The sequence below is a fragment of the Microtus ochrogaster genome, linkage group LG12 (assembly GCF_000317375.1).
Source record: "Microtus ochrogaster isolate Prairie Vole_2 linkage group LG12, MicOch1.0, whole genome shotgun sequence".
Classification (NCBI taxonomy): Eukaryota; Metazoa; Chordata; class Mammalia; order Rodentia; family Cricetidae; genus Microtus; species Microtus ochrogaster.
In genome coordinates, this window is record NC_022036.1 from 237,070 (window position 1) to 260,163 (window position 23,094).

A 23,094-nucleotide genomic window follows, 5' to 3' on the forward strand; every position below is an offset into this window, starting at 1 on the left:
TTTTCCTCATGTCTGGCTGCAGTGTGAGTGAATTCAGTTTCGAAAAACTTGTGATGCGGGATTTCCCTCTGTATGCTGTGAATGCCATTAGTTAATAAAGAAACTGTCTTGGGCCTGTGCAGAAAATAGAGGTAGAGGGGGAAAACTAAAGAGAATGCTGGGAAGAAGAATGCTGGGAGAAGCCATAGAACTACTGCTGGAGACAGATGTGCTGAAATTTTGCTGGTAGGCCACAACCTTGTGGTGATGCACAGATTAATGGAGATGGGTTAAATTAAGAAGTAAGAGTCAATAAGAAGCTAGAGCTAATGGGCCAAGCAGTGATTTAAATAATACAGTGTCTGTGTGATTATTTTGGGGCTAAGCGGCTGGGAACTAACTAGCACCCTCCTTACAACATTGTGGCTTCCCAAATTGGCATACTGCACAGTGGGGAAAGTGGCCTGGTGAAATAGCATCAGCAGTGTCCACTGGACAGTCTATGTTACCACTGTGAGCTAAAGTGCCCAGAAAGAAAGCCATAGCTATGTCAAATATTTTAAAGGCTTGTTGGCTGATGAGAACCTTGGGACTGGGGGCAGTTGGAATGTTGCAGATCCAGAGCCACGCTCTTGTCTCCAGCCCTCTTATCCATTCATTGTCCACTTAACATGTTTACACTCAGGTAGAAGTTCCGAATTCCTTCACGATCCTCAGGCTAAAAACATCATCAGATAAAACATAAAACAGAAGTTCCCTGCCTTGCTGTGACCCATCAACATGTCTCACCAATGTGTCTGAAAAGTGCTTGATTTACGGCATGTCCTGTGACTATAAAAGCTTGTGTAATCATTTCCACACTGGGACATTCTATTTGGGGCCATCTGGCCATGGTCATGCCTATGTGGCTCAGGATAAGTGATCTTTTATCCCCCTTGAGACGTAGGCCATGCTTCATGCTGACACTGGCATCTACTTCATGACAGACACTCTCACAAGAATAGAAAAATTTTGTGGACTTCATGTAAAACACTAAAAATACTTGTGAGCAATAGTACCTGCCTTTTCATCTAGATAACTCCCATTTCTTATATTGAAGGGAGGACAAGGGTGGTTATAAATGCAGTCACATGTAGGGGATGAGTCCTCTACTTCATGACCTGATAATCTGCAAATGACGTTAGACACTTTTCTTAGGAGTGATTCAGAGGGAAGAAGTTAAATTAGTTGTTGTACATAGGCAGAGGCCTTCAATATCCCAAAGAACAAATTTTAAAAAGCGAATCTGAGAGATGATAATTGCATCTTGCTTTATAATAGGTACCATATAATGCTAGTTCCATTTCAGGTACTGCCTACGATGCCCTCCATGCTAATCACAGCACATGTCACAGGTGTAATTAGCGTTTTGCAGGAGCAATACCCCGAAGAGGATTTTGTAGCACTCCTGTGAACCACTGTCAGCCACCACCTAGGTTTCCTGGTACAGGGATGCCCAGGGTTGACCTCACTGAGAGAGCTCTGTAGTTAAAAATGCAAATTCACACTTACTACCACGGAACACTTGCGACAGGTGCATTTTTAACACACTTGTACCAGAAGAACTGAGGACTTACCTATAACTTTTCCAAGGAAGAGCGACTTGGGAGAATTGAATAGCGTGTCAGAGGAGCTGGGCAGATGGTAACTCATGGAGGGATAATGGTCGAGCTGCGGGAAGAGCATGACACACACTGTTAGAATGATGATGTCACTCTTTGAACCCTAGTTTCTGGAAACGATTTCAACAGCACAGGATCTGATGTCCAGCCTGAGAAAATGGAGGCTTTCTCTTCTTTTGAGCTGAGTGATTTGCTGGCTGGATTAGGATTCACCCTCATTTTCCTAGCCATCAACCTGTTGGATTCAATCTCCAGTGCTGACCTCTGAGCTAGATGATGCTACACCTCTATAGTCACGTTTTAGAAAGGATTCTCTCACTGAACTGTTTACTCCACTTTTTGACGCAATCTGCTTAGAGAGGAATGTTGACCCTCAGAAGCACCGCTCCCACGCCATGCTGCAGTTCAATATGGCCACACTGCTTTTTACAGGAGACAAAATTTTCTGCCACAGTTAGGATTCCTAGAGCTGGCAGCAGCAGCTACCAGCTGCTGTTGGTGAAGGACACATGTCCTCTAGCAGAATTTTTTTCTTCCCAAGTGGAAGGGAGAAAAGTCCTCGAAAGTGTCTGTTGGAGCAATGTGGATTTCTGGTCACAATACCCACGTGCAAGTGCAAACAATGGAGTCACAGCGCCACAGACCATGACTCAGCCCTGTGTTGACATCTTATTCTGGCCTATCTTCTAAAGACAAGTATGGTTTCTTGCGATTCCCCAGCTTGGAACTCTTAGAATTTTCTAGGCTTTTCGGCGACACACTCATTCTTTAGAAGAGAGTTCTACACCAGCACAGGGTCATAAGGAAGCAGGTTGGCCCGGTCTCCGCTTCCACTCCCTCCCAGTGCGGCATTCCCGTGGAAACCCTGTGGAGTGTGCGGAGGAAGGAGTCAGGAAGAGCAGCAGTGGGGGCTGCACCACACTGTATCCTGGTAAGCCCCATTGACATCTGGCAACTCGGATGAACGAACATTACCCCTTGTCTGGATCCTCCCTAACAACTCAGAGGTCATTAACAATTAGAGTTAAGTGTTAAGCGTCTACATTATCTCCGGAACTTCTGAGAATCTGACCTTCAGGGAAGCGGTACTGTTAAATTTTTGCACGTTGAAAAAATGTACTGAAATATACCACTAACAAACATTTATTCTATCCAGAGAAGTTTTGCCTATTTTAAGTCTGCTAAAAAAAAAAAAAAAAAAAAAAAAAGGCCTTGGGATCCAGCCACTCTGGTTCTGCTAATAAATATCAGCGGCCTACTTTGGCGCCCTCTGATGGCATTCAAGGGTAACTGCAGCATACCTTTGTTAAAATCAGTTAACAACACCACTCTAAACTAGCGCAGTCTCTGCCTCAAAATGTTTCGTGTTTTTAAAAGCCAGGATTTTAAAAATTAATTATTTTAACTTAGTATACATAGTAGTTGGTTTCCTGGGAGCACTCAATATTCCTTATAATGTAATATATTGTGCTAATGCACTTAAAATGTCTAAAATAATACATATCCATCACAGAAAGATAATAACATAGTCTTTCAGGAAAAATACCACCTTGTGATAATTAATGCTAATTGTATTCTTTCATTTGTTTAAAAATTGGGTAAAAACCAACTAAAACTGTTTCATTTGGTGTGTATGGGGGTTTTGCCTGCATGTATGACTGTGTCCCACGTGCATTCAGTGCCCACAGAGACCAGAGGAGCACATCAGATCCTCTAGGGCTGGAGTTACAGAGGGTTATGAGCTTCTATGTAGGTGCTGGAATTGAATCAGTGAGTTCAGGATCAGCCTGGACTACAGTGTCCCAAAGCAAAGCAAAGCAAAGCAAATAGAATAAAAACAAAACAAAACAAAGCAACAACAATAAAATGGAACAGAAATCTAAGGGTGATGCTAACTCATTCTAACCCATATTGCCTGCTCAGTGAGGAAAGTGTTTTATTGCAATTAAACTACAGCAAATGCTGATCTTTAACAGTCACGAGGTTAAGCTGGAAGGCAGCAGGAGGAAAGTCTTTAGTGAAGAAGGGATGATGGGAGAGAAGAGAAGGCAAGCCACTTCTCCCACCAGGAGTGAGAATCCCCCTGCCTCATACTCCTGCTCTCTCACCCTCCTGTGTGCTTCATGGCTGAGAAGGAAGCTGTAGGTAGACGGGTCAGTAAGAGCTGTGAGGAGGAGGAGTTGCTGTGAGCAGGACAGAAAGGGGACAAACAGCTCCCAGAAGGAAAACCAAGAGTCTGTCGCAAGGCCCTGGTGTCTGGAGATAGGATAAAGAGCTTCTCAGTGGGGAAGTGTCATCAGGTTCCCATGGCCAGGGCAGGCCGGCAAAGACCAATCTGCAATAACCTCAGAGCAGAGATGTGGTGGGCAGAATGGTGACCCCAGGGTCATCCCCTGGCTAGTTCTGCTGACCTGAACACAGCAAGAGGAACTCTGAAGATGTGGGTAAGAGGAGGGAGATTATTTTGAACTATCCTCACAGACCTCGGAGAATCACCAAAGCAAGAAGGAGGAGTGATGTAGGGAAGGGCTGAGAAATGCAGGCAGCTTCTGGAAGCTGAACAAGGGGAAGGAAACTGGTTCTCCTGACAGAAGGAAGAAATAGCCACTGTGGCCTTCAGAAGGAACACAAGTACAGCACCCATCAGATGTAAGGATGCGAGAGTGCGTCCTGTCAGAAGGTGGCGCCTTTGAGCTCTTGGCGTCAGCCATTGGCAATGACGCCAGACTACCTACAGAAAACCACCTATGTGGCTTTAAGTGTCTAAATTTGTGCTCTTCCGTGTGTTGTTACAGTGTAGTAGGAAGTCGATACAAGAGCAGGAATGACCCTGTGCATCCCAAAACGGAGCGAACGTTCTCTTCCCCAAGCAGTGTATCTAGAAACAACTCTGTTCCAGACAGCGTACTCCCCAGGTCAGGGTAGAGAGCCAAAGTTTTACCTCTAGCATCCAGCATTGGAAACCTCCCGATCTGTCCTCCCTGGGACATGTTGTTTCAGCTTTGGGGTGCCTATATCTTTTACTCTCCCTTTAGCATACTGTCTTTTTATGTTTACGCCCTATGTTTAGCGGGCCACGTAGGTTCTGTCTCTTCTTTGGACTCACTCAGACTGATGTGCCTTTATTTGGCAAGGTGTGATAAATCTGGTTTTGTCCGGGAGAAAAACCTGTGTCTAGAGGTCTTTGCTGGTGATGGGGTGTTGTGGCACTAACAGAAAAACAGCAACAACAACAGCAGTTGTTGAACAATTTTGGTGACTGAGGCTTTGTGCTGGGCTCATCATATATGATTTTATTCAGTATGACATAGTGCTATATTTACTTCCCTGACAATATTTTTAAAAGTCTACTGTTGCTAAGAGGGGTGGGATTGACCTTCTTAGCCTGCTAATGATTACAGAGACAGCCTGGCCAGCCGCAGGCCTGTCTTAGTTAGGGTTTCTAGTGCTGTGGCTAAACAGTATGAGCTTGGAGAGGAGAGGGCTTATTTCAACTTCCATGTCCATCATCAAAGGCAGTCACTCACGGCAGGAACCTGGAAGCAGGAGCTGCTGCAGAGGCCTGGAGGAGTGCTGCTTAGCGACTTGCTCCTTGTGGCTTGCTCCTCCTCCTTCCTTGTAAGCACCAACACCATCAGCTCAGGGATGGCACTGCCCACAGTAAGTTGGTCCCTGCCACATCAATCAAATATCCTACAGGGCTACCCATCAGATGTAAGGATGTATACAGATCAATTTGTTGAAGATTTTTTTTTTTTCAGTTGAGGTTCCTTTTTCCCAAATGGCTATAGCCTGGGTCACGTTGACATAAAACTAGCTAGCATAGGTTCAGTCTTCTCAACTGCCTGCCTTGCCCTGTCAATTGGGAAATGGACTCAGTGTCACCTGCATTTTAAATATTTACATTCAAAAGAGAATATGCCTCAAATCAGGTAAGGCCAGATAAAGCTAAACCTGAAAAACCCAAGGAAAGGACGTATTTTTGTGCTGGAAGTGCCAGGTGGCCGCCTCTTCTCAAATAAACCCCCGTGCATCGGCCACGGGTAAGTGTAATAATTTCAAGGTAATTTCCTTGAGGTCCAAGTGAGTTATTTTGCTGAACATTAAGCTGGTGGTCATTTTCCTGGCAGTTAAGAGGCGATAAGAGATTGTGTAATAGAGTCTCATTAAAATTAAAGACTGTGACTCCATGTGCCCCAGGACAACCTTAAGGGGACACTAATTTGTTCAACATTTACCATTAAGCCACTGAAAGCATACTGATGCTGGCCGGGCCTCGTGTTCTACACAGGGATGCAAAGCTTTAATGTCCTTGCAGGTATTAGTGTGTGGTTTCAGCTCATTTCTATTTTTAAGCCACAGTTTGCATTGGCAGAGTTTGAAGCGAATTCATCACCCTGTTTGTGTTTGGGGGCTGGGGCAGAGAAGCTGGGGGAGGCCCAGAGGAAATGGGCAGGCATCATGGACTGTTCCTGGCAGTGGGGGGGACCAGGTACCCTCTCCTGAGATGCAAGGGCCCAGTTCTGTCGCAGACCCTGCCTCTGCCATAAAGAAGTGTTAATAAAGTCTAAGATGTTTTATCCTTCTCCTGATGCTAATTTTAAGTGATACTGAGAATTACATCAGAGATGTTGAATGTAGAACATATTCTTCTCATTCACTTTCTTATTTAGTTGAGGCCGGATCTATCTTATCTCAGGTTGACCTTGAACTCCTTCCGTTGTCTTTCGTGTGCCTAGTTTCTGGGAGTGCTGGTTGTTAAATCCGTGTGTGCTAGGTAAACACTCTACCAACTGAGCAACATCGTCTTCTCTCTTGGTTTGGGCCTAAGCTGCTTTCAAGTCCTGCTGACTTAGAGAAATACTTACGGAGAAGAAAGGGGATGAGAAACTCTTTCGTTGGTAGCAGAACTTCAGAACTGGTGAGAATCAGTGGAGCCTTTGCAACTGGGTTGGCAGTGAAGGCATTCAGGCAGCAGCTTAAACGCATAATAGTGCTGCCTTATACAGGAGGAATTCACTGAGCACTGCAGCTAGCCACAGGTGGACAAGCCAGGAAAGAGTGAACGACCCTAGGGGTCCAGAAGGGAGAGCGGCATCACTCTAGAGTAAAGACAGGCGACTGTCTCCCCTTCTCCCTGCCTGGATGTACTTGGCACCTGCTAGTTCTCCACATGCACCGTGCTCTCTCAAATATGCTTCCGGCATGCTGTAAGCACAGCAAATCCACTAGTGCTTATTCTGAGAATTAGACTGTGCAAGACTTTGTTTGGTTTATTAAATGAGGCCAGAAGTGGCCAGGGTCAAAGGAGACAATCCATCTCCTGAAAAACAGTTTTCCTAAGTCTATGCACGCATATAAGGGTGAAAGCGCATGGCAGGGCGGTACTTCCTCCAAACCCGGATTGGAGTGTTAGGAGGATACAAGAAGGGAAGTCAGGCAATCAATCTCAGGCTTTGCTTCTAACACCATCCTGTAGCAAAGACAGCGGACAGGACCTCATCTGTCTGGAGTCACAGACTTTACACCTTCCTTTTCTCCCTATCACCATCGTTAGGAGGCACCTGCAAACCAGCTCGATGTCCAGTGTGAGGAAAAGAGACAGCTAGGAGACGGACTGGGAATATTCCGATCTTTGCACTGAGCCTCTGTGTGGTGTCAACAAAGTCACAGGGCCTCCTTAGGCTTCAGCTTCCTCATCTGTAATGGGGCCAATCGTACTTATTCTCGAGCTCTTTGCAAACGTCGTGCTTCTCTGCACTTCAGCAGTAGTAATTTCCCTGGTCCTGTGAGGGCTTGGAGCAGACTCTTTTGCTGAGACCCAGCTATGGGTTATTACTTAAATCGTGACTTTTCAGGATGGCTAACCAACAACAGCGAGGGTGAGAAGAGGGGTCTATTCCACCAGGGTGTCGTTCTGTAACTCAGTTTTCAGACCCAGACTGCATCAGGAGGTGTCTGTGCCACATGCTCCCAATGATCTGGGCACATTTGGTCCCAGAACTTGGGCTTAAGAAGATGCTTCTATCAAAGGCCAGGTTCAATCGAGGGTTTTAAAGCAGGGAGGGGCTTTCGGGACATCTAGTTCACCACCTTTTAATGACTATAAAGGAGGAGATGGTGTTCTGGGGACATCAGGGATCTGACTAGGTTCCCAGACTGGAAGTGGTCCCATGGGCTCTGGCTCATTACTAGAGTCAGGAGGGACACTTTTGTGGCAGGCAGAAAGCTCTGGGGAGGAGATGGCTTTCAGAGAGAGAGCTTTCTTTGCTGTGCACGGCGTGATTTCTCTTTCAGAGATGCCAGGAGGCGTGTATAGCTTGATAAGCAATTTTAGAAAGAGAGGTATTCTAAGCGCTCGCTATTGTTGTTATGGTGTCATTATTATGGTAATGCAATCAGTAAAATATATCTGCCTCTTAAGGTCTAGTGTAATTGGATCCCTCTGTATTGATGCAATTAAAAGAATTAGTGAGCCCATTAGGTGATTTATATTTTACATAAAAATTTTCTCAAAATGACAAAAAGAAAGAGGTTAGACTTTATACGTGGCTCTGCTTTCACTAGTACATTACTCCCTAGAAAACTGTTAAGTATCAACAAATCTTTACATTAAAAAATCAACATCCATAAATGAAAGGAGAAAGTCTTACTTTAGAGGTGAGTTTGTAGCATTTACTTAACAGCATCAGTTTCAAAGACATTTGCACGGATGGCCCAAACACTACATAATTTCAAAGGATATAGTCAGAAAAAATTAATGTATAATTTTTGGTTTGTGTCTCTGACTTGCAAATGAAAATTCAGAAGCAATTTACAGGGTTTTAAACAATGATGTCTGTACCAGTGTTTAGTGTATCTAATATTTTCTTCTTAGAATTTCAGTATGGGACTAGTCTATAGTTTGAATATATTTTATATTTAAATTCACCTTGACTACTATTGACTGAAGTCATCACACATAACAAATACTTTAGAAAATTATTGACATAAACATCCATGATTTAATTTCTGTGTCCTCTTTTCCCTGAAGAACTCAAGCTTGCCAAAACCCGTTTTGATGACCTGGGGATCAAAACAAATGTATGGGGAAGGGAAAAGGAAATACAGAAGATAAAAAATAGAATCAGGTGCAAGAGCTTTTGAAAACTGACACTAGCAGGTGCACCATTGTGTTGTCATATGAGGCGATGGCTCGATCATCATGGATTACACGAGAACAATGAGGAACTGTGGACATGAAAGTCCGCGAGAGACAATGCAGACTCTGAAAGAATAACCGAGGCCTCTTTTCCTCTTGGTCTGTCTTTGTATTCCAGTCCCTTTCTGTAGCTGTGATAGAACAGTCTGTCCGAAAGTGACTGAGGGGAGGAAAGAGCTTATTTTAGCTTAAAGGTTGCAGTCCATTTTGAGATAAGTCAGGACAGGAACTTTAGCAAGAAGTCAAAGCAAAACTTGTGAAGGGAAATGATGCTTTTATGCGTTTATGCTCAGCTAGTTTTCTTATACAGGCCACGCCCACCTGCCCAGGAATGGTACCACCCACAGTGGGCTGGACCTTTCCACATCAGTCATCAATAGAGACTTTCTCCCACAAACATGACTCCAGCCTACTCTGGTTTGGGCAATACTTCAGCTGAGACTCCCTCGGATGCCTCTGGGCTTTGTCAAGTGGACAGCTCAGGCTAACCAGGATGCTTCACCTCCCTAGATTTGGTTCCAGGTTCCAGGGAGGGCGTTCAGAATGGTCCCCTTGTGAACTCCTGGAGAATTCCGTCTGGCATCCTTAGTAAGGCTATTGATAAAAGTGAGACTCTAAGCTAGGATCCTGTCTCAGTCTGGTGTGGATGACCGACAGTTGGTCTCCCACTGTTTGCCCCCTGAGACCGGCACTGCTCTGTGTTGAAGAAGGTGGCTACTTTGTCAAATTGTGAATGCAGCATTCTTGCTAGGACTAATCTAGACACAGAGTTCATTTGAAAATATGCCCCTCACAGGAGAATATCATTAAATCAGGGCAGTGAGGAGGTTGTTGCATTAGTGTCTGCTATTCACAAGCCGAGGAAGTTAGACCAGTCAGCATTGCTCCTGTCCCATAGGCCACCCAGAGTGTGGGCGATTGACTGCCATAGGGTAGCTTGATCCTAGGGGTATGCACATTGCTCTTAGAGAAAGGGAGGCCTTGGCATGAGACTCAAATGTGCTTCCTGACATTCTGCCCCACTTAGTCTTTCAACAAACCACATGGAACATCCTCCATGTGTTACACAGGTTTCCCACATGAAGTTTTGCTGTCAATCACCATGTAAACTGTGCTGGGAGTTAAACTGGTGATGCCCATAAGAACATAGTGTTAAGGTGCCTGGATTCTTTCTGGGGAAACACAGCTCATGAATTAATGAGGGAAGAGTCAACTCGTGTTTGCCCCAAATAGTGGAAGAGGTCTAAAGTGACATGGAGGAGGTGAAAGCTGAGGAGGAGGGGGAGAGAAGAAAGGGAGATGGACAGACAGACAGACAGACAGACAGACACACACACACAGAGTGGCAGACACACAGTAGCAGAGACATAGAGAGACACACAGAGAGATCTCAGCCTGGCATGGCTGGAAGGGCTATGGGACATTTCTTCAGAGGGACACATAAAAGGCCTAATGACACTGAGAGATTTGATATTTGAAACTCTGTGTCCCTTCCCTAAACCCTGAAACTCAGAGAGTGCTCTAAGCCCATGAAGGCATATCTGCACCACAGATGATGCCAAGTTTCACGCTGAGCAGATTTATCGTGGGTCAGACAGACACACCTGTTCTCCATCCTCAGGGAAACACTCGGCTATTTTAGGTCAAGAGAAAACTGGCAATAGAAGTTCCAAGCAGCCATGGAGAAAGGGCATCTTTTCTCTTTGCTTCACCAGGCACACGACTGTTGCACTCAGCCTGGTTCCCAGGGAACAGACAAGGGCTGGAGACCTGTTTCTACTGTGAAATCCAGGTCTCACTACATTGTGCCCCCAAATCACACTCAACATAAAGGCTTGGAGTGGCCTCCCTGGCTTGCAAAGTTCACATTGTCACATGTTGATGTACAGGGAGGGTAGCTTGTCTCGGGGAAGAGGAAACTTCATATGTGGGACCCTTTGTCTTTTCCTTTGTCTGGTCTTCATTACATGCAATTTATACTTTAGTAAAATCAAAGAGAGTGGTTCAAGCTGACTAAATGTTCCAGCAAACATTTCTGGTTTCAGGAGTTTTATTGCAAAGGAAAGCAAAGAAACAGGGAAGTAGAGAGAGAATGTTTTGTTTTATCATGGAAGACACTTCAACACCCTTGTTCGTCATTAGCATTAGAATGGAGAATTGTTCTAACAGGGTCCACAAGTAAGAGGCAGGCTGATTGGGAGAGTAAATATTTGACTTTCCTGTGTCCTTGAGTTCACCCAAATTTTGCCTTATAATTAGAAAGCACCACACTTGGTCTCTTCCCCCATATTAGGGATTGAACCCGGGCTTTATGCTTGCTAGGAAAGTGCCTCCCACCAAGTGAATATTACAGCACCTTTTTAAATTATTGGAACAGAGTCTCACAAAGGTGCTCAAAGTGATTTCCAACTTGTAATCTTCTGCCCAGCCTCTCTAGTAGAGTAACCTGATTATATTCATGTGCCCACACATAAATTATATCTATTATATCTATCTATCTATCTATCTATCTATCTATCTATCTATCTATCTATCTATCTATCATCTATCTATTCAGTAGTGGTAATGTAAGAGGTGATCGACACTGACTAACTTTGGGTGGGACTTGTAGCCAATAAAGACTTGTTTGATAATTCTTCCGAGTATATTCTGTGACAAGAGTTTGCAAAATATATACTGCCATTTTCAAGGAAGAAGTTGCAGAGGTTTGTGGTCCTCTTGATTCTTGTAAACAGGGAAGTAGAAAGGAAAGGAAATAGCATGTCAAAGATGGGGAACCTGAGACATAGAGAGGTTTATGTCCAACCTAAATCTACTAAGCCCATGGAGTAAGTGGTCAATAGTTAGTCTAATATATACTATTGGTAGATATATGGAGCATGATGCCAAGTTAGTACGGCGAGAAGGGGATTTTCATGACTCCTATGAGCCCTTCCTTCCCTGTAGCCTTAACTTGAGTTTGTTATTCTTAAAGAAACAAAACTGCACTTTCTTCCATTAGCATTCCCTTAACCCAGGGAGCTAATGGCTTCCTTAAGCAAATGGTGTTCATTGATCAGCGAGTCTTTGCCAGATGATGATTTTTTTTTAAATTATAAAAGCTTGGCTGATGGCTCAGGTTTATTATTAACCAGCTCTTACTTTTTTTTTTTTAGGGTCATCCAATTTTATTTTATTTCAAGCTGATGAGGCAGATGATGATGTTTTAAATGCAGGCAGAAAGCCGGAGCGCAGTGTGTCTAATCAGGCTCAAGAGAAGGGCTACATGGCTCCAGACCTATCGAGTGAAACAGCATTGCTTTGTCACTGGCGGGTCGCCTAGGTTTATGGGTTTGCTCAAACTGTGAGGGTGAAATGATTCTCATATGTGGGATATTTAATAAAGCAGCCAGGGTGTTCTTACTGTATTGATCTTTCCTAAATGTACTGCCTTCAGTATTTAAATGAGTTTGGGTTTGTTTCTTTAATGGCCTTTCAATAAAGCTTAAGTTGACCTGGTTCTGTTTTCCGATTGCCACACTGTAATGGTAGGGAGAGACTACCAATACAAATGAGCTCATTTGATGTGGTTGAAAAGGTACATTTCTATTGATTTTAACTGTAATGTAGTTAAAGTCCTTGACGTTAAAAAGAAACCAACTCAGCCAACACATTCTTTTTAGTGTGGTGGCCCTATCTGTACTATATTGTTGGTAGGTATTGGCAGCAAGCATGGTATTCAGGATGGAGTATAAGGATGCTCACCACCAGAGAACTGAGAACTGTTCATGTCCTTCAACTGTTCACATGAGAGGGCAGGAAGGTGTGTCAGGGGGAGTGGCTTGAAGATTTGGGCCAAATGCCCAGTTATGGCTCTAGAAGGTGGCTTCCCTTCTTTGGAAGCACTTGGAATTTTAACACTGTGTTTTGAATATGTTCCAATAAGTGGGATGATGTGGAGTTGGCTGGGATACTTTAGCAGAGGTGACCAGGAATGGAAAATAGAAAAAAATCCAGATAACGTGTGTGTGTGTGTGTGTGTGTGTGTGTGTGTGTGAGAGAGAGAGAGAGAGAGAGAGAAATTGATTCATTATTGCTCTCTCCCCCTCTCCTCTCTTTCCTGTGGTGTGTGTGTGTGTGTGTGTGTGTGTGTGTGTGTGTGTGTGTGTGTATTGAACTGTGAATGTGTGCAAAGGCCAGCGTCTTCCTCTATTGTTCTCTATTTTTTGAGGCAGGGTCTTTCTCTGAACCAGAGACATACCATTTTGGAGAGACTAGCCAGCTGGCCAGATCTGAGATCCATCTTTCTCTGCTCTCTGCCATACCCTGGGGTCACAGATCTGTGCCATTGTGCATGTCTTCTATTTGAGTGTTGGGGATTCAAACTCAGTTCCTCATATCTGCACAGCAAGAGCTTTTCCCCTGAGCCATCTCCTTGCTCCCATTTGCTTCTCTTTTGAATGTCTGTGTGTGAATACAGGCACGGTGTGTGTGTTTGCATGCATGCAGGAGTACACATAGGTGCATATATGTGTTTAAAACTATGAAAGAAAAGACTGAGGATAATCACTATCCTGGGTCTTATTAGATTTGTTTCTGGAACATCACTGTGTGTTCAAATCTACTCCATAAAAGTCATAGACTGTTGTAGACCCTGAATCGCATCATGATGCCAGACCCGCTGGGTCATGCCCACACCCCAGCTGCTCAGTTAATATCCAGAGAAAGTCTACTTCCTGACATTCTGTCTGCTCCCTCAGATTCTTTAGAGAACCAGTGCAAATACTATCCCACGAACTGGAAAACAATTTGATCCTTATATTATTTATCGTCACTTTCCTGTTGCTGAGAGCTAAAAGAAGCTTTTCTGGTTTGGCCTTCAGTTTAAGGAGACACAGTTCCATCAGAGTGAGGAAGGCGTGGCTATAGGTGTGTGAGACAGCTGGCTATGTGGCATCCAAAGTGGGGATCAGAGAATGGACAGGCGTGGGACCAGGCTCTAAAATCATAACTTCTTCCACACATTTCTTCCAGCAAGAGTTCTCCCCCTTAATGTTCTACAGCTTTACCAAACAGCACCCTGGATCGGATAAGTGTGCAAGCTCACGAGCCGGTGGGGTGCACTTCATTCAAGCCTCAGAAGTCGACTTCCTCCTCCTCCAGCTCTCAGCAACTACCATTCCTTTGAATCATATCAATCCAATAAGTTTATTTAACAAATACTATTTCAATCAATGTGCATGGCACTCTGTAGACACATGCTCTGACTGACCCAGTTTTACAGCTGAGGAAAGAGAGACACAGAAATTAGCTGACATTGTCTAAGCTGTGGAAATGGATGGCCCAGAGGCTGAAGCTCCACCAGTATGGTGCTGGCTGCCACGATGCTCTCATGGGAGAATTGGGTTGTCTCGGGAACGAGTGCAGCACAGGGCGCTCCATGCTCTCTGGTTTGTGTTTTTTAGCATGTGCCCTTTTATTCACTTTGTAATTTGTATGACCCTGTCTCCTTTGCAGCCACCACTGTGTAGCTGGACAGCTCCTTAGTATAATGGTGTAGGTCTTGGGGAATGCAGAGTCGTGTGGGTTTTTTCATTGTGTGTTGTGAGATTCAACTTGGGAGGGGTTAAACACAGAGGCAGAGGCCGCAAAGTTGGCAATCTGAAACCTAAGGCTATTATCCCAGGAGCCAGAGTCTGACTGGTAGAGGGAACAAGCTGACTCTACTGTCTGTTTCTACGCTGTGACTTCTGCTGGTAGCTGTGGGTGATGGCCTGCTTGGATGTTGTGATAACACTTTCCCATTATTTCCTTCATGTTTCCAACTGACTCTGCTTCCTTTAAGGTGTCCTTCCCTTAGATTGTAGTTGTCAGAGCGTGCCTTCCTCTTTTCTATCCAGAAAGGCTTTTAAAAGAAGATACCAAAAAATTTGGTGTTGTCGTTACAGCTCCTCATCCTAACAGGAGTGATTCTTTTAGTCTGCGCGGTGAGGCCTGGGAAAGAATGTGCCAAGCTCACAGTGGGTTACACAGGAGCCATTACTTACCAGCTGGATCCATTCATTTAGTCACCTAGCAGTGACTCCTCTGTCCCCAGGGCACACAGAGCACACCAAGAGTAGTGCATGGAGTTCTTGGATCTCTGCTCTTTGGATACACTGCAAGCCTCTTCAGCACCATCATGGCATTTTACGTCAGGAGCAAACAGACCCACAGCCGTGGATTTGATGGACATTCGAAAGACGGCAGCTAAGCTACTTTCACGAGCAGTTTTCCTTTCTCCAGGCTCAGCGATTACGGCTAGCGACCAGCAGAGGGCATTTTAAAACCAGCTCAGGCTCCGCTCCTCCAGGCTTCTGTCAATACCCTCACATTCCGCACCAGTACCGACTTCTGCCTCCTACGGTGAAAGGGCAGCTTGCAACCCTTCAGAACCTGGGACCCCATGTTGAGATACATTTACTTTTTCAGAGAGAAGATAAATTTATGTGAGGTGGGAACCTGCTTGCAGTTACCTGTGCATAAGAAACAACCGCTGTCTGCCTATTGTACTAAAAAAGAAATAGCCTGGAGAATTGCAGTCTTCGGGAGTGATTTGAGCACACTACAGATGGATATAACAATATAATGCCTCATAGATTGGCCTTTCGTTTTCATGATAGACAAAACAGGAATCCAGGAGCCTTCTCTCTTCTTTCTTGAGGGATGATTTATACACTTAATGTGCTCTGAGGCAAGAGGAACCCCCGCCCCCCAACCCTGTGCTTAGAAGCTTTGACTGTGTCTTGGAGGAGGAAAGAGAATTGGCATGTCACCCCTTAAGCTGGATCAGAAACTGCATTGCACCTGCCTTCCCACTGAGCTGTGTGCTATGTGAAATGCAGGGAAATAAATGCATTGGGTTTTTTGTTTGTTTGTTTGTTTTGTTTTTGATTTTTTTTTTTCCTGGAGTGTGGGAACGGAGATCCTGCCTAGCTTAGAGTACATGCATGATTCGCCTGCAGATGAAATTGCTTTCTGGAAGAAATAAAAACTTGGAAGTGTTGACATATTCATCATGAGTCTTTTCTGCCTCAGATCAGATGGGTTTGATGGGTTAGGACTTATCCTTTTGTTCTGTTCTGTGGCATAATTTTTGTGTGTGGCAGAAGAGCGTATGCGGAAGCTGGCGGGAAGAGATAAGCAAAGATGGGCACTCCTCTGTTCTCCACAGGAAACACGTAAGGAGCAACTAATTCAAATGCTTCTGTGGGTCTCATCTGGTCCATCCCTCTGTCCCCAAGGGGACTCAGTCCCTTCCAGTGCTTCCAGGCACCATGGGTCTGTTTGGGTTGACACTTCCTTCCCATCTGTGTGATTGATGATCTGCACTGCATGGGGCCCACCGAAGCAGCAGGGACTCTGCATGTGTCTGTGTGGCCTAAAGGGTCAGAGTGCAGACCGGTCAAAGGGAAACCCAGTCCTCAAGACCTGATATAACGACCGTAGTCCAGACAGTTGCATTCTTTCTTTTCTTTTTCTTTGTTTTTGAACAGGGTCTAATAATGTAGCATTGGCTAGCTTGGAGTTCACTTTGTACAAACGTTTGGCCTGCATTTATGTTTAAGCACCATGCTTATGCCCAGTGTCCTAAGCGTTCAGAAGAGGGTGGCAGATACCCTGGAACTGAAATTTGAGATGGTGGTGAGCCAGCATGTGGGTGCTGGGAACTGAACCTGTGTCCACGCTACATCAACACGCCTGAAGAGAGGACTCAGTGACTAACGTGTCTGCTTCTCTTATAGAAGACCACAGTGGGGGCTGACAACTGCATGTAACTCCAGCTTCTGGGGATTTTTTCCCCTGGCCTGCACGGCTCCTGTACTCACATATTTATGCCCCTAATTATACACATAATTTAAAAATAGTAAAAACAAGTCTTTAATAAAATAAAAGGTGTTAAAGAGAAAGGAGAGAGCTGGGGAGATGGTTCAGGTGGTATAACACATGCTATGTAAGCTTGAGGATCTGAGTTTGAATCTCCAGAACCTAAGTGAAGAGCCAGGTATGTTGGTGCATGTCAGTAATCCCGGCGACGGGGACGTGGAGATAGGCAGATAGCCAGGCTATTGGTTCAATGATAGACCTTGGAGGATGACATCCAACAACCACCCCTGGCCTCCACACAGGTACATACATTATACACAGCTCATACCTGTATGCACACCTTCCCCACCCTCATGCTGTGAAAGAAAAAAGAAGGAACCTAGCATCTCGTTGGACCGCAGTGATTTTTGGGTGTATATTTTCATTTACTGTATATAAAATCTCATGAAAATAGGTGGACTTCTTCTGATTTTAACAAAAGGCCACAGGGCTGTTACTGGCCAGAGAGCACAGAGCTATGGAATGAAGGAGCCTGCTTATAATGATCCCTTTTTATTTATAGCTTAACAGTTTCTGGATTCAACAATTGCAACCAATGGGGGTCTCTGCTTAGTCTTAAATCATCCGAAGAGGGAGATGCTGCTTTATGCTCTATGTTCTTATTACCAGCTCAAATTGCTAATATTCTCTTCTGCCATATTTCTTTTCTAGTATTTATATAACAACAAGAAGACCAATATGCTAAAGCCTCCTTGAGAGGAGCATTAGGTAGAATAAGTCTCTAATATCAGCAGAAAGGCATGTTGAGTGTGCAAACATTATCTCCTAGAATAGAGATTTCTTGAGGGTAAAGTATACATTTTGTCTGTTCCTTTGTGTCTAGGTTCTTTGTCTTACCAAATCACCACTGTGTATCAGACCTCTTTCATGTGGGAAATAGTATTTGAAGTCTACAAATTAATTTTGATTAAAATTGGATTCATTTGTATTGTATTTTGAATCAGTAAGTGTCTTTACAGAATGATATTGCTGGCCATATTTATTTTATCGGAATCAAAAGCTAGTGTCCATTGAGGTGGAAGGGAGCACTTGGCTGTTAAGAGTGCTTACTGTTCTTCAAGAAGACCCAAGTTTGGTTTCCTGCATCCATATAATGGTTCCCAAATGCCTGTAACTCCAGTAGATTAATGCTCTCTTCTGACCTCCACAGGCTCACACACACAAATAGTGCACATACAAACACTCATACACACATGCATGCAACACACACACACACAAAGTATATATATTTTAAAAATGGGTCTGTTTAGAAATTCTAGTCTGTGGTAGACTGGTAGGGGAGAGGAGTAAGAGATAATCCAATTGGATGTTCCCTGTAGAATTTTTAGTCATTATCAGCATTGTGTGTAAATATGTCAACATTTTAATCTATCGACCTCCTATCTATCTATCTATCTATCTATCTATCTATCTATCTATCTATCTATCTATCTCTGTATCTGTATTTATATCTATCATCTATCTATCTATCTATATATCTATCTATCATGTGTCTATTTTACTTTTGAAGTACTGTGGGTTGAACCTAGGGTTTCATGCATGCTAGGCAAGTGTACGGTCCTTGAAGGACAGTCACAGTCACCTCATATGGTTTTAAGTAGAGGGAGATTCACTGTGTAGCAGAATAGTCTTCAGTCATTTGAGAATATTTGCTCTTCATAAGCAGTTACCAGAGGCCTCCACTGTACCTCTAGCAACTTCTTTGAATACTAACTGTCCACACCTCTAGATGTACCTGTGGTCTAGTTCACACCTACAAGGTGGTGGGAAGACACTGAATGCCTCCAACAGCTGGGTATTTTATTTATCCTTTTCTGGATTACTTTGCCCAGTAAAGCTACTTTCTGCTCCACTTTCAGCTTTCTGAAAGGCCCACCTAAAGGCCAAGCGCTCACAGCCCCACCTCGTACAAAAGCCAATGGGGTCACAGGGTTCTGCATGTGCCTCAGTGGTGAACAGGTTTCTTTGAATAAACAGAAATATGGAAGAAAAAAATGAACTCAGATTCATAAACAGATCAACTTAGTGGCTATCAACTCTTCTCTCTCCAGATGTCTTTTGTGGAACCAAGCCACTGCAGTGATTTAAGAAAGTAATAAAATATTGACCTACACTCTCCATAGAGTTAAATACAAGTTAGTATTCCATTAAAGTGGAGAGTTAAGTAGTGAGGTGCTTGCTGAGCCTCCAGCAGAGAGCCTGTGAGTGGGTAAAGTGCTCTGGGAAGGAGGCGTCGCAGAGTTCAGATGGATCATCATTATTCTTGCGATTGCCTCCCTTCTGTCAAGCATGCTTGTAGTGCACAACCAAGGCTGCGAGTTTATCATCCAGACGAGATGAAAACCAAATTAGCCAAAGGGAAGAGGCCACAGTAAATGTAATTTCAAGAGCAAGGCCCTAGGCTAGCTAGGTCAGCTTTCTTTATTTGTTCCGACATCCCTAAAAAGATTTAATGCTTCTGCTACAATGTTATTTTCTTTAATAAAGGTTTGAACAACTTCTGATATTAAAATTTTCAGGAGTGTTTATATATCATTATGCTTTTTGGTATTGTTCTTTATTGGCACACAGTTCAAGGGCAACAAAGGTGCAGGTTCTTTGAATAATTCATTTGTAATCCAGTCTCTAAGTTCAGTCTGGGCATCTGCTATTGTATGGGATTCTAAGGTGGAAAGATGGGAAGTGATGTTCATGTTTATTTAAAGATATAACATTAACATTGAACCTCTTAGTTTTATATGCTTATTAAAGTTAGGAATTTATGATCCTCAGGATGAGTTATTAATTAATTTATTTAATGATTATGTTTTCTTCTCTTTCATTAAATTATTTTATTTTAGGAACACTCTGACTTAATTTGGTATGCTATATATTAATTTTATAGAAAATTATAGATATAATTTTTTTCACCAAACTGCAGTAGAGTATGTATCTTGCATCTTGCTTGAGTATAAATACTGCTTATGACTTGTTTTAAAGGTTTGTAATATTAGTTTAATAAAACCTAGATCGTAGTGAATACACTTTATATTTTTTTTTGTCATTTGATAGTGCTTTGTTTAACTTGCTAAGTCAACTTTCCAGCTTGGCTTTCTATTGGCTTAGTAGAGGAAAGGACCATGATGGCATCTGGGCAGAACAGCTCAATTTAAGGTAAAGTACATTTATGATGAAGACTATAAAACATAAAAAAGAATGAAATCCTGTCATTTGCAATAGAAGATGTAGGAATGGAGGACACCGTGTTAAGGGAAATAAGCCAAGCATGCAAAGGAAAGTACTGTGTATGTTCTCTAAAATACAGAAGTAAAACACAAGCAAAGAATAGTTGGTCTGGGTATAAAAAAGTATTTGCTAGAAGCGGGGGAGGTAAGGTGAGTGAGACAGGATAAACAGAATCTGGATTTGATCAGTAATGCCACATGCACACACTGAACTATCCCACCGAATTCTATTAATGTACACGATGAGCACTTGCTCATCAGAAATTAAAGACAGAGCTGAGAGGGTAGGTCAGTAGGGGGACTGTTACTTCAGAGTGCCCAGCACCAAAAGAAAAAAAAAAAGAAAAGAAAACAAAGAAACCACTCCAAACTAAACCAAAACACTTCTTAGAAGAATCTATGATTGAAGTTGCATCTATTAAATAGTTCACTGATGGTTAAAAGAAATCCTGCATGCACTCCAGTGTTTACTGTGGACTTGGGAGTCAGCCACACTGGGGATTGTGGCTTAATTAGAACTTCTGTACCTATCTGTCTTTTCTCCTCTATCTGTAAAATGAAGGTGTTGTATAGTAGTTTCCTCTGAGATTAAAACCTTCCATTTTGGAGGGAAACTTGATAAGACATGGGATAAAAGGGGGGTTTAGCAGCAGGATGTTCTAAATGGAGGTGGAACTTTCCATCCTACAGCTAAGCCCAGTAAGATCAGGAAGTCCCTGAAGCTGAGCTATTCTCTAGGTCCCTCCTTCTCGACTGCTGAGAGACTCTGAATGGCTCAGACCAGCCAGATTACCTGGGGTAAGTGGACACAGGATGAGCTGTGGGGAAAGGAAGAGACTAGTAGTTTCCTGGAATGGACACTCTCCAACCCATTAAGATGCCTACAAGCTGTGCCCTGAACTCCAGGTTTCCAGGTTTTATGAGTTGCCACCCATGCTGGGATGGGACTTTTGGTGATGCAGCTGTCTTTAGGACATTTCAGCTTCTGTAAGTAATCCCTTACCCATATTCCTGTAAGTAACTCCAGCAAAACTCAGTTGTTCATTTGAGTGGACTTTGGTGGTATGGTACTTTGGTCTGACATCTGCTCTCTTTCTGGTTTGAGAAGACGTTTGCTTGTGTCTTCCTAAGACCAGGGCTGCACAACAGGGAGGAACACAGACAGAATGTCTGTCTGTGGCATAGCAGCATTACTGACATCAAGTGCAGACTACAGCGCCAAGAAAGAGTGCACTCTGGGGTCAAGGGGTCCTTGCTGCTGGAAATGCAACTGTTGTTCTTGGTACCATTTAAATGGTTGCTATTCATGTTCTTTCAAATTGGAGAGAAGTCCTGCCATCTTTACTAACATTCTCAAGAAAATTTAAAGTAAAATCATGGCTTTTGGCAGATATAATACATTCTAATCAGCTCCTCTCAGAGCTGTGACTCCAGAAGAGACTGTGACATGCATGTGCTCTGGCTTCCGAGTCATAGGTGCTCTCTCAGGAATGCTGAAGCTGTCCTATGCTCTTCCAGGTTAATTTCACACCCCCTCTGCCTGTGAGCAAAACCCAGGTCAAAGTGGTTAGTACATGCAATACAATGTTTCCACTGCCCTCCAAGAAGCTCCACAGAAACCTCACAAGAGTCTCCTTAGTGTAGCTTTCAGAAGTTTCTAGGACTTTCCAAGGTGAGCTAGCAGGGGAAGAGCTTGGGTCTCCTGCCTGCACACAGGACATATAGAGGCAACTAGAAGAGGAATCTGGTTTCTTGGGCTCCAGGTAAGATCATATCTCTTGGGGACCCCAGGTGCTTGCTCATTTGTGGGATGGGGCTAATAGCTCCTGCTGTTCCCAACTTTGCAGGACAAGAGCACTGCTGTAGGAAAGTATTGAGGATGTAAGAAAGTGTTCAAACTTCGCATTGCAGGGTCACCAAGGCATCCCCAGGACACAGAGATGTTCTCCTGGCTAAAGAGGCCAGTGGAAACTCCTTATAAATGAACATGTACCATACACAGACAGTGTGAAGTACTTCCCTCTTGCCCATCAATGTATCATGGCAATGAAAGTGGCTACTCCGCTGCCCTAATTGACCCACTTTCACATTTTGGTAAAGCTCCACACGTTTCGCCCTAGACAGCTGAATTCATAGCATTAAAGTCCATTCAGGACACTGGGCCATGCGATGCCACTGATGGTGGTCAACATTTCTCGTACACTTTCCTGGGCCTTCTTCAGCGGAGGAGGGTTTTCTACTCATAGGGTAGAAAGAGGATTAGGCCTATAAAGTATCCCCTTTTAGTATCTTAGTTTAACATATTCCCTTTCGGAACACATACCATCCTACTGCTGTGGAGAAAGAGTGTGTTCTGGCACAGTTGCTGCTCCTTGCCCATCAGAACTACTCTTCCATGTCATGCCTGACTCCATATGTCAACGTGTACCTTTCCTTCAAGGCCTTGCAGTTAGAGCACTGGATGACTCTCACCTTTTACTCTGTAATTTAAAGATTACATTATCCTAGTGTGTGTGTGTGTGTGTGTGTGTGTGTGTGTGTGTGTGTGTGTGTGTATGCATGAGGAGGTCAGATGACAACTTTCTCTCCCCTCTGTGGGTCCTGAGGAATAAACTCAGGTCACCAGGCTTGGAGGCAAGCACCTTAACTAGAAGAACCACCTTGCCAACCCCTCTCTATAATTTTTGAGCATTAGTATCAATAACCTTTTATCACCCTATTTATTATTGCCAGTGAGTTTCAGCCATTAATTCCTGCTCAACTCCACGGAGTGTATCATGGTGTGGAACCTCCTTTTCAATATTTTCCTGAAACTGGGCTGGCAGCTGTGAGGCAGGTGGCTCAGATGCAGAGAGGAGAGGCTGGAAGGAATGAGCAGGTACCGCTCTCTGTTCTTAGTCAAATTTTTGTTTGTGGTTTTGCTTACTATGAACGTCCAAAACACCCAATGGAAGATTCCAGAAATAAACAACTTACAAGTTCTTGATCACATGCCATTCAGAGCAGTGCAATGAGCTCTTGTGCTGTCCTATTCAGCCCCACCCTAGAAGCTAATTGCTCTTTTGTCCAGCATTCTCACATCATACATGTTATCTGCTTCTCATCATACATGTTATCTGCTTCT

General features: G+C 43.7%; 1 protein-coding gene across 1 annotated transcript in view; it reads right to left on the minus strand.

Annotated features, from left to right (window-relative positions):
• Positions 1–23,094, minus strand: part of Cntnap2 (contactin associated protein like 2) — a 2,135,903-nt gene that overhangs the window by 124,605 nt on the left and 1,988,204 nt on the right. The window contains exon 21 of the mRNA XM_005363796.2: positions 1,596–1,689. Within this exon, the coding sequence (XP_005363853.1) occupies positions 1,596–1,689 (94 nt within the window). The remainder of the gene's footprint in view (positions 1–1,595; positions 1,690–23,094) is intronic.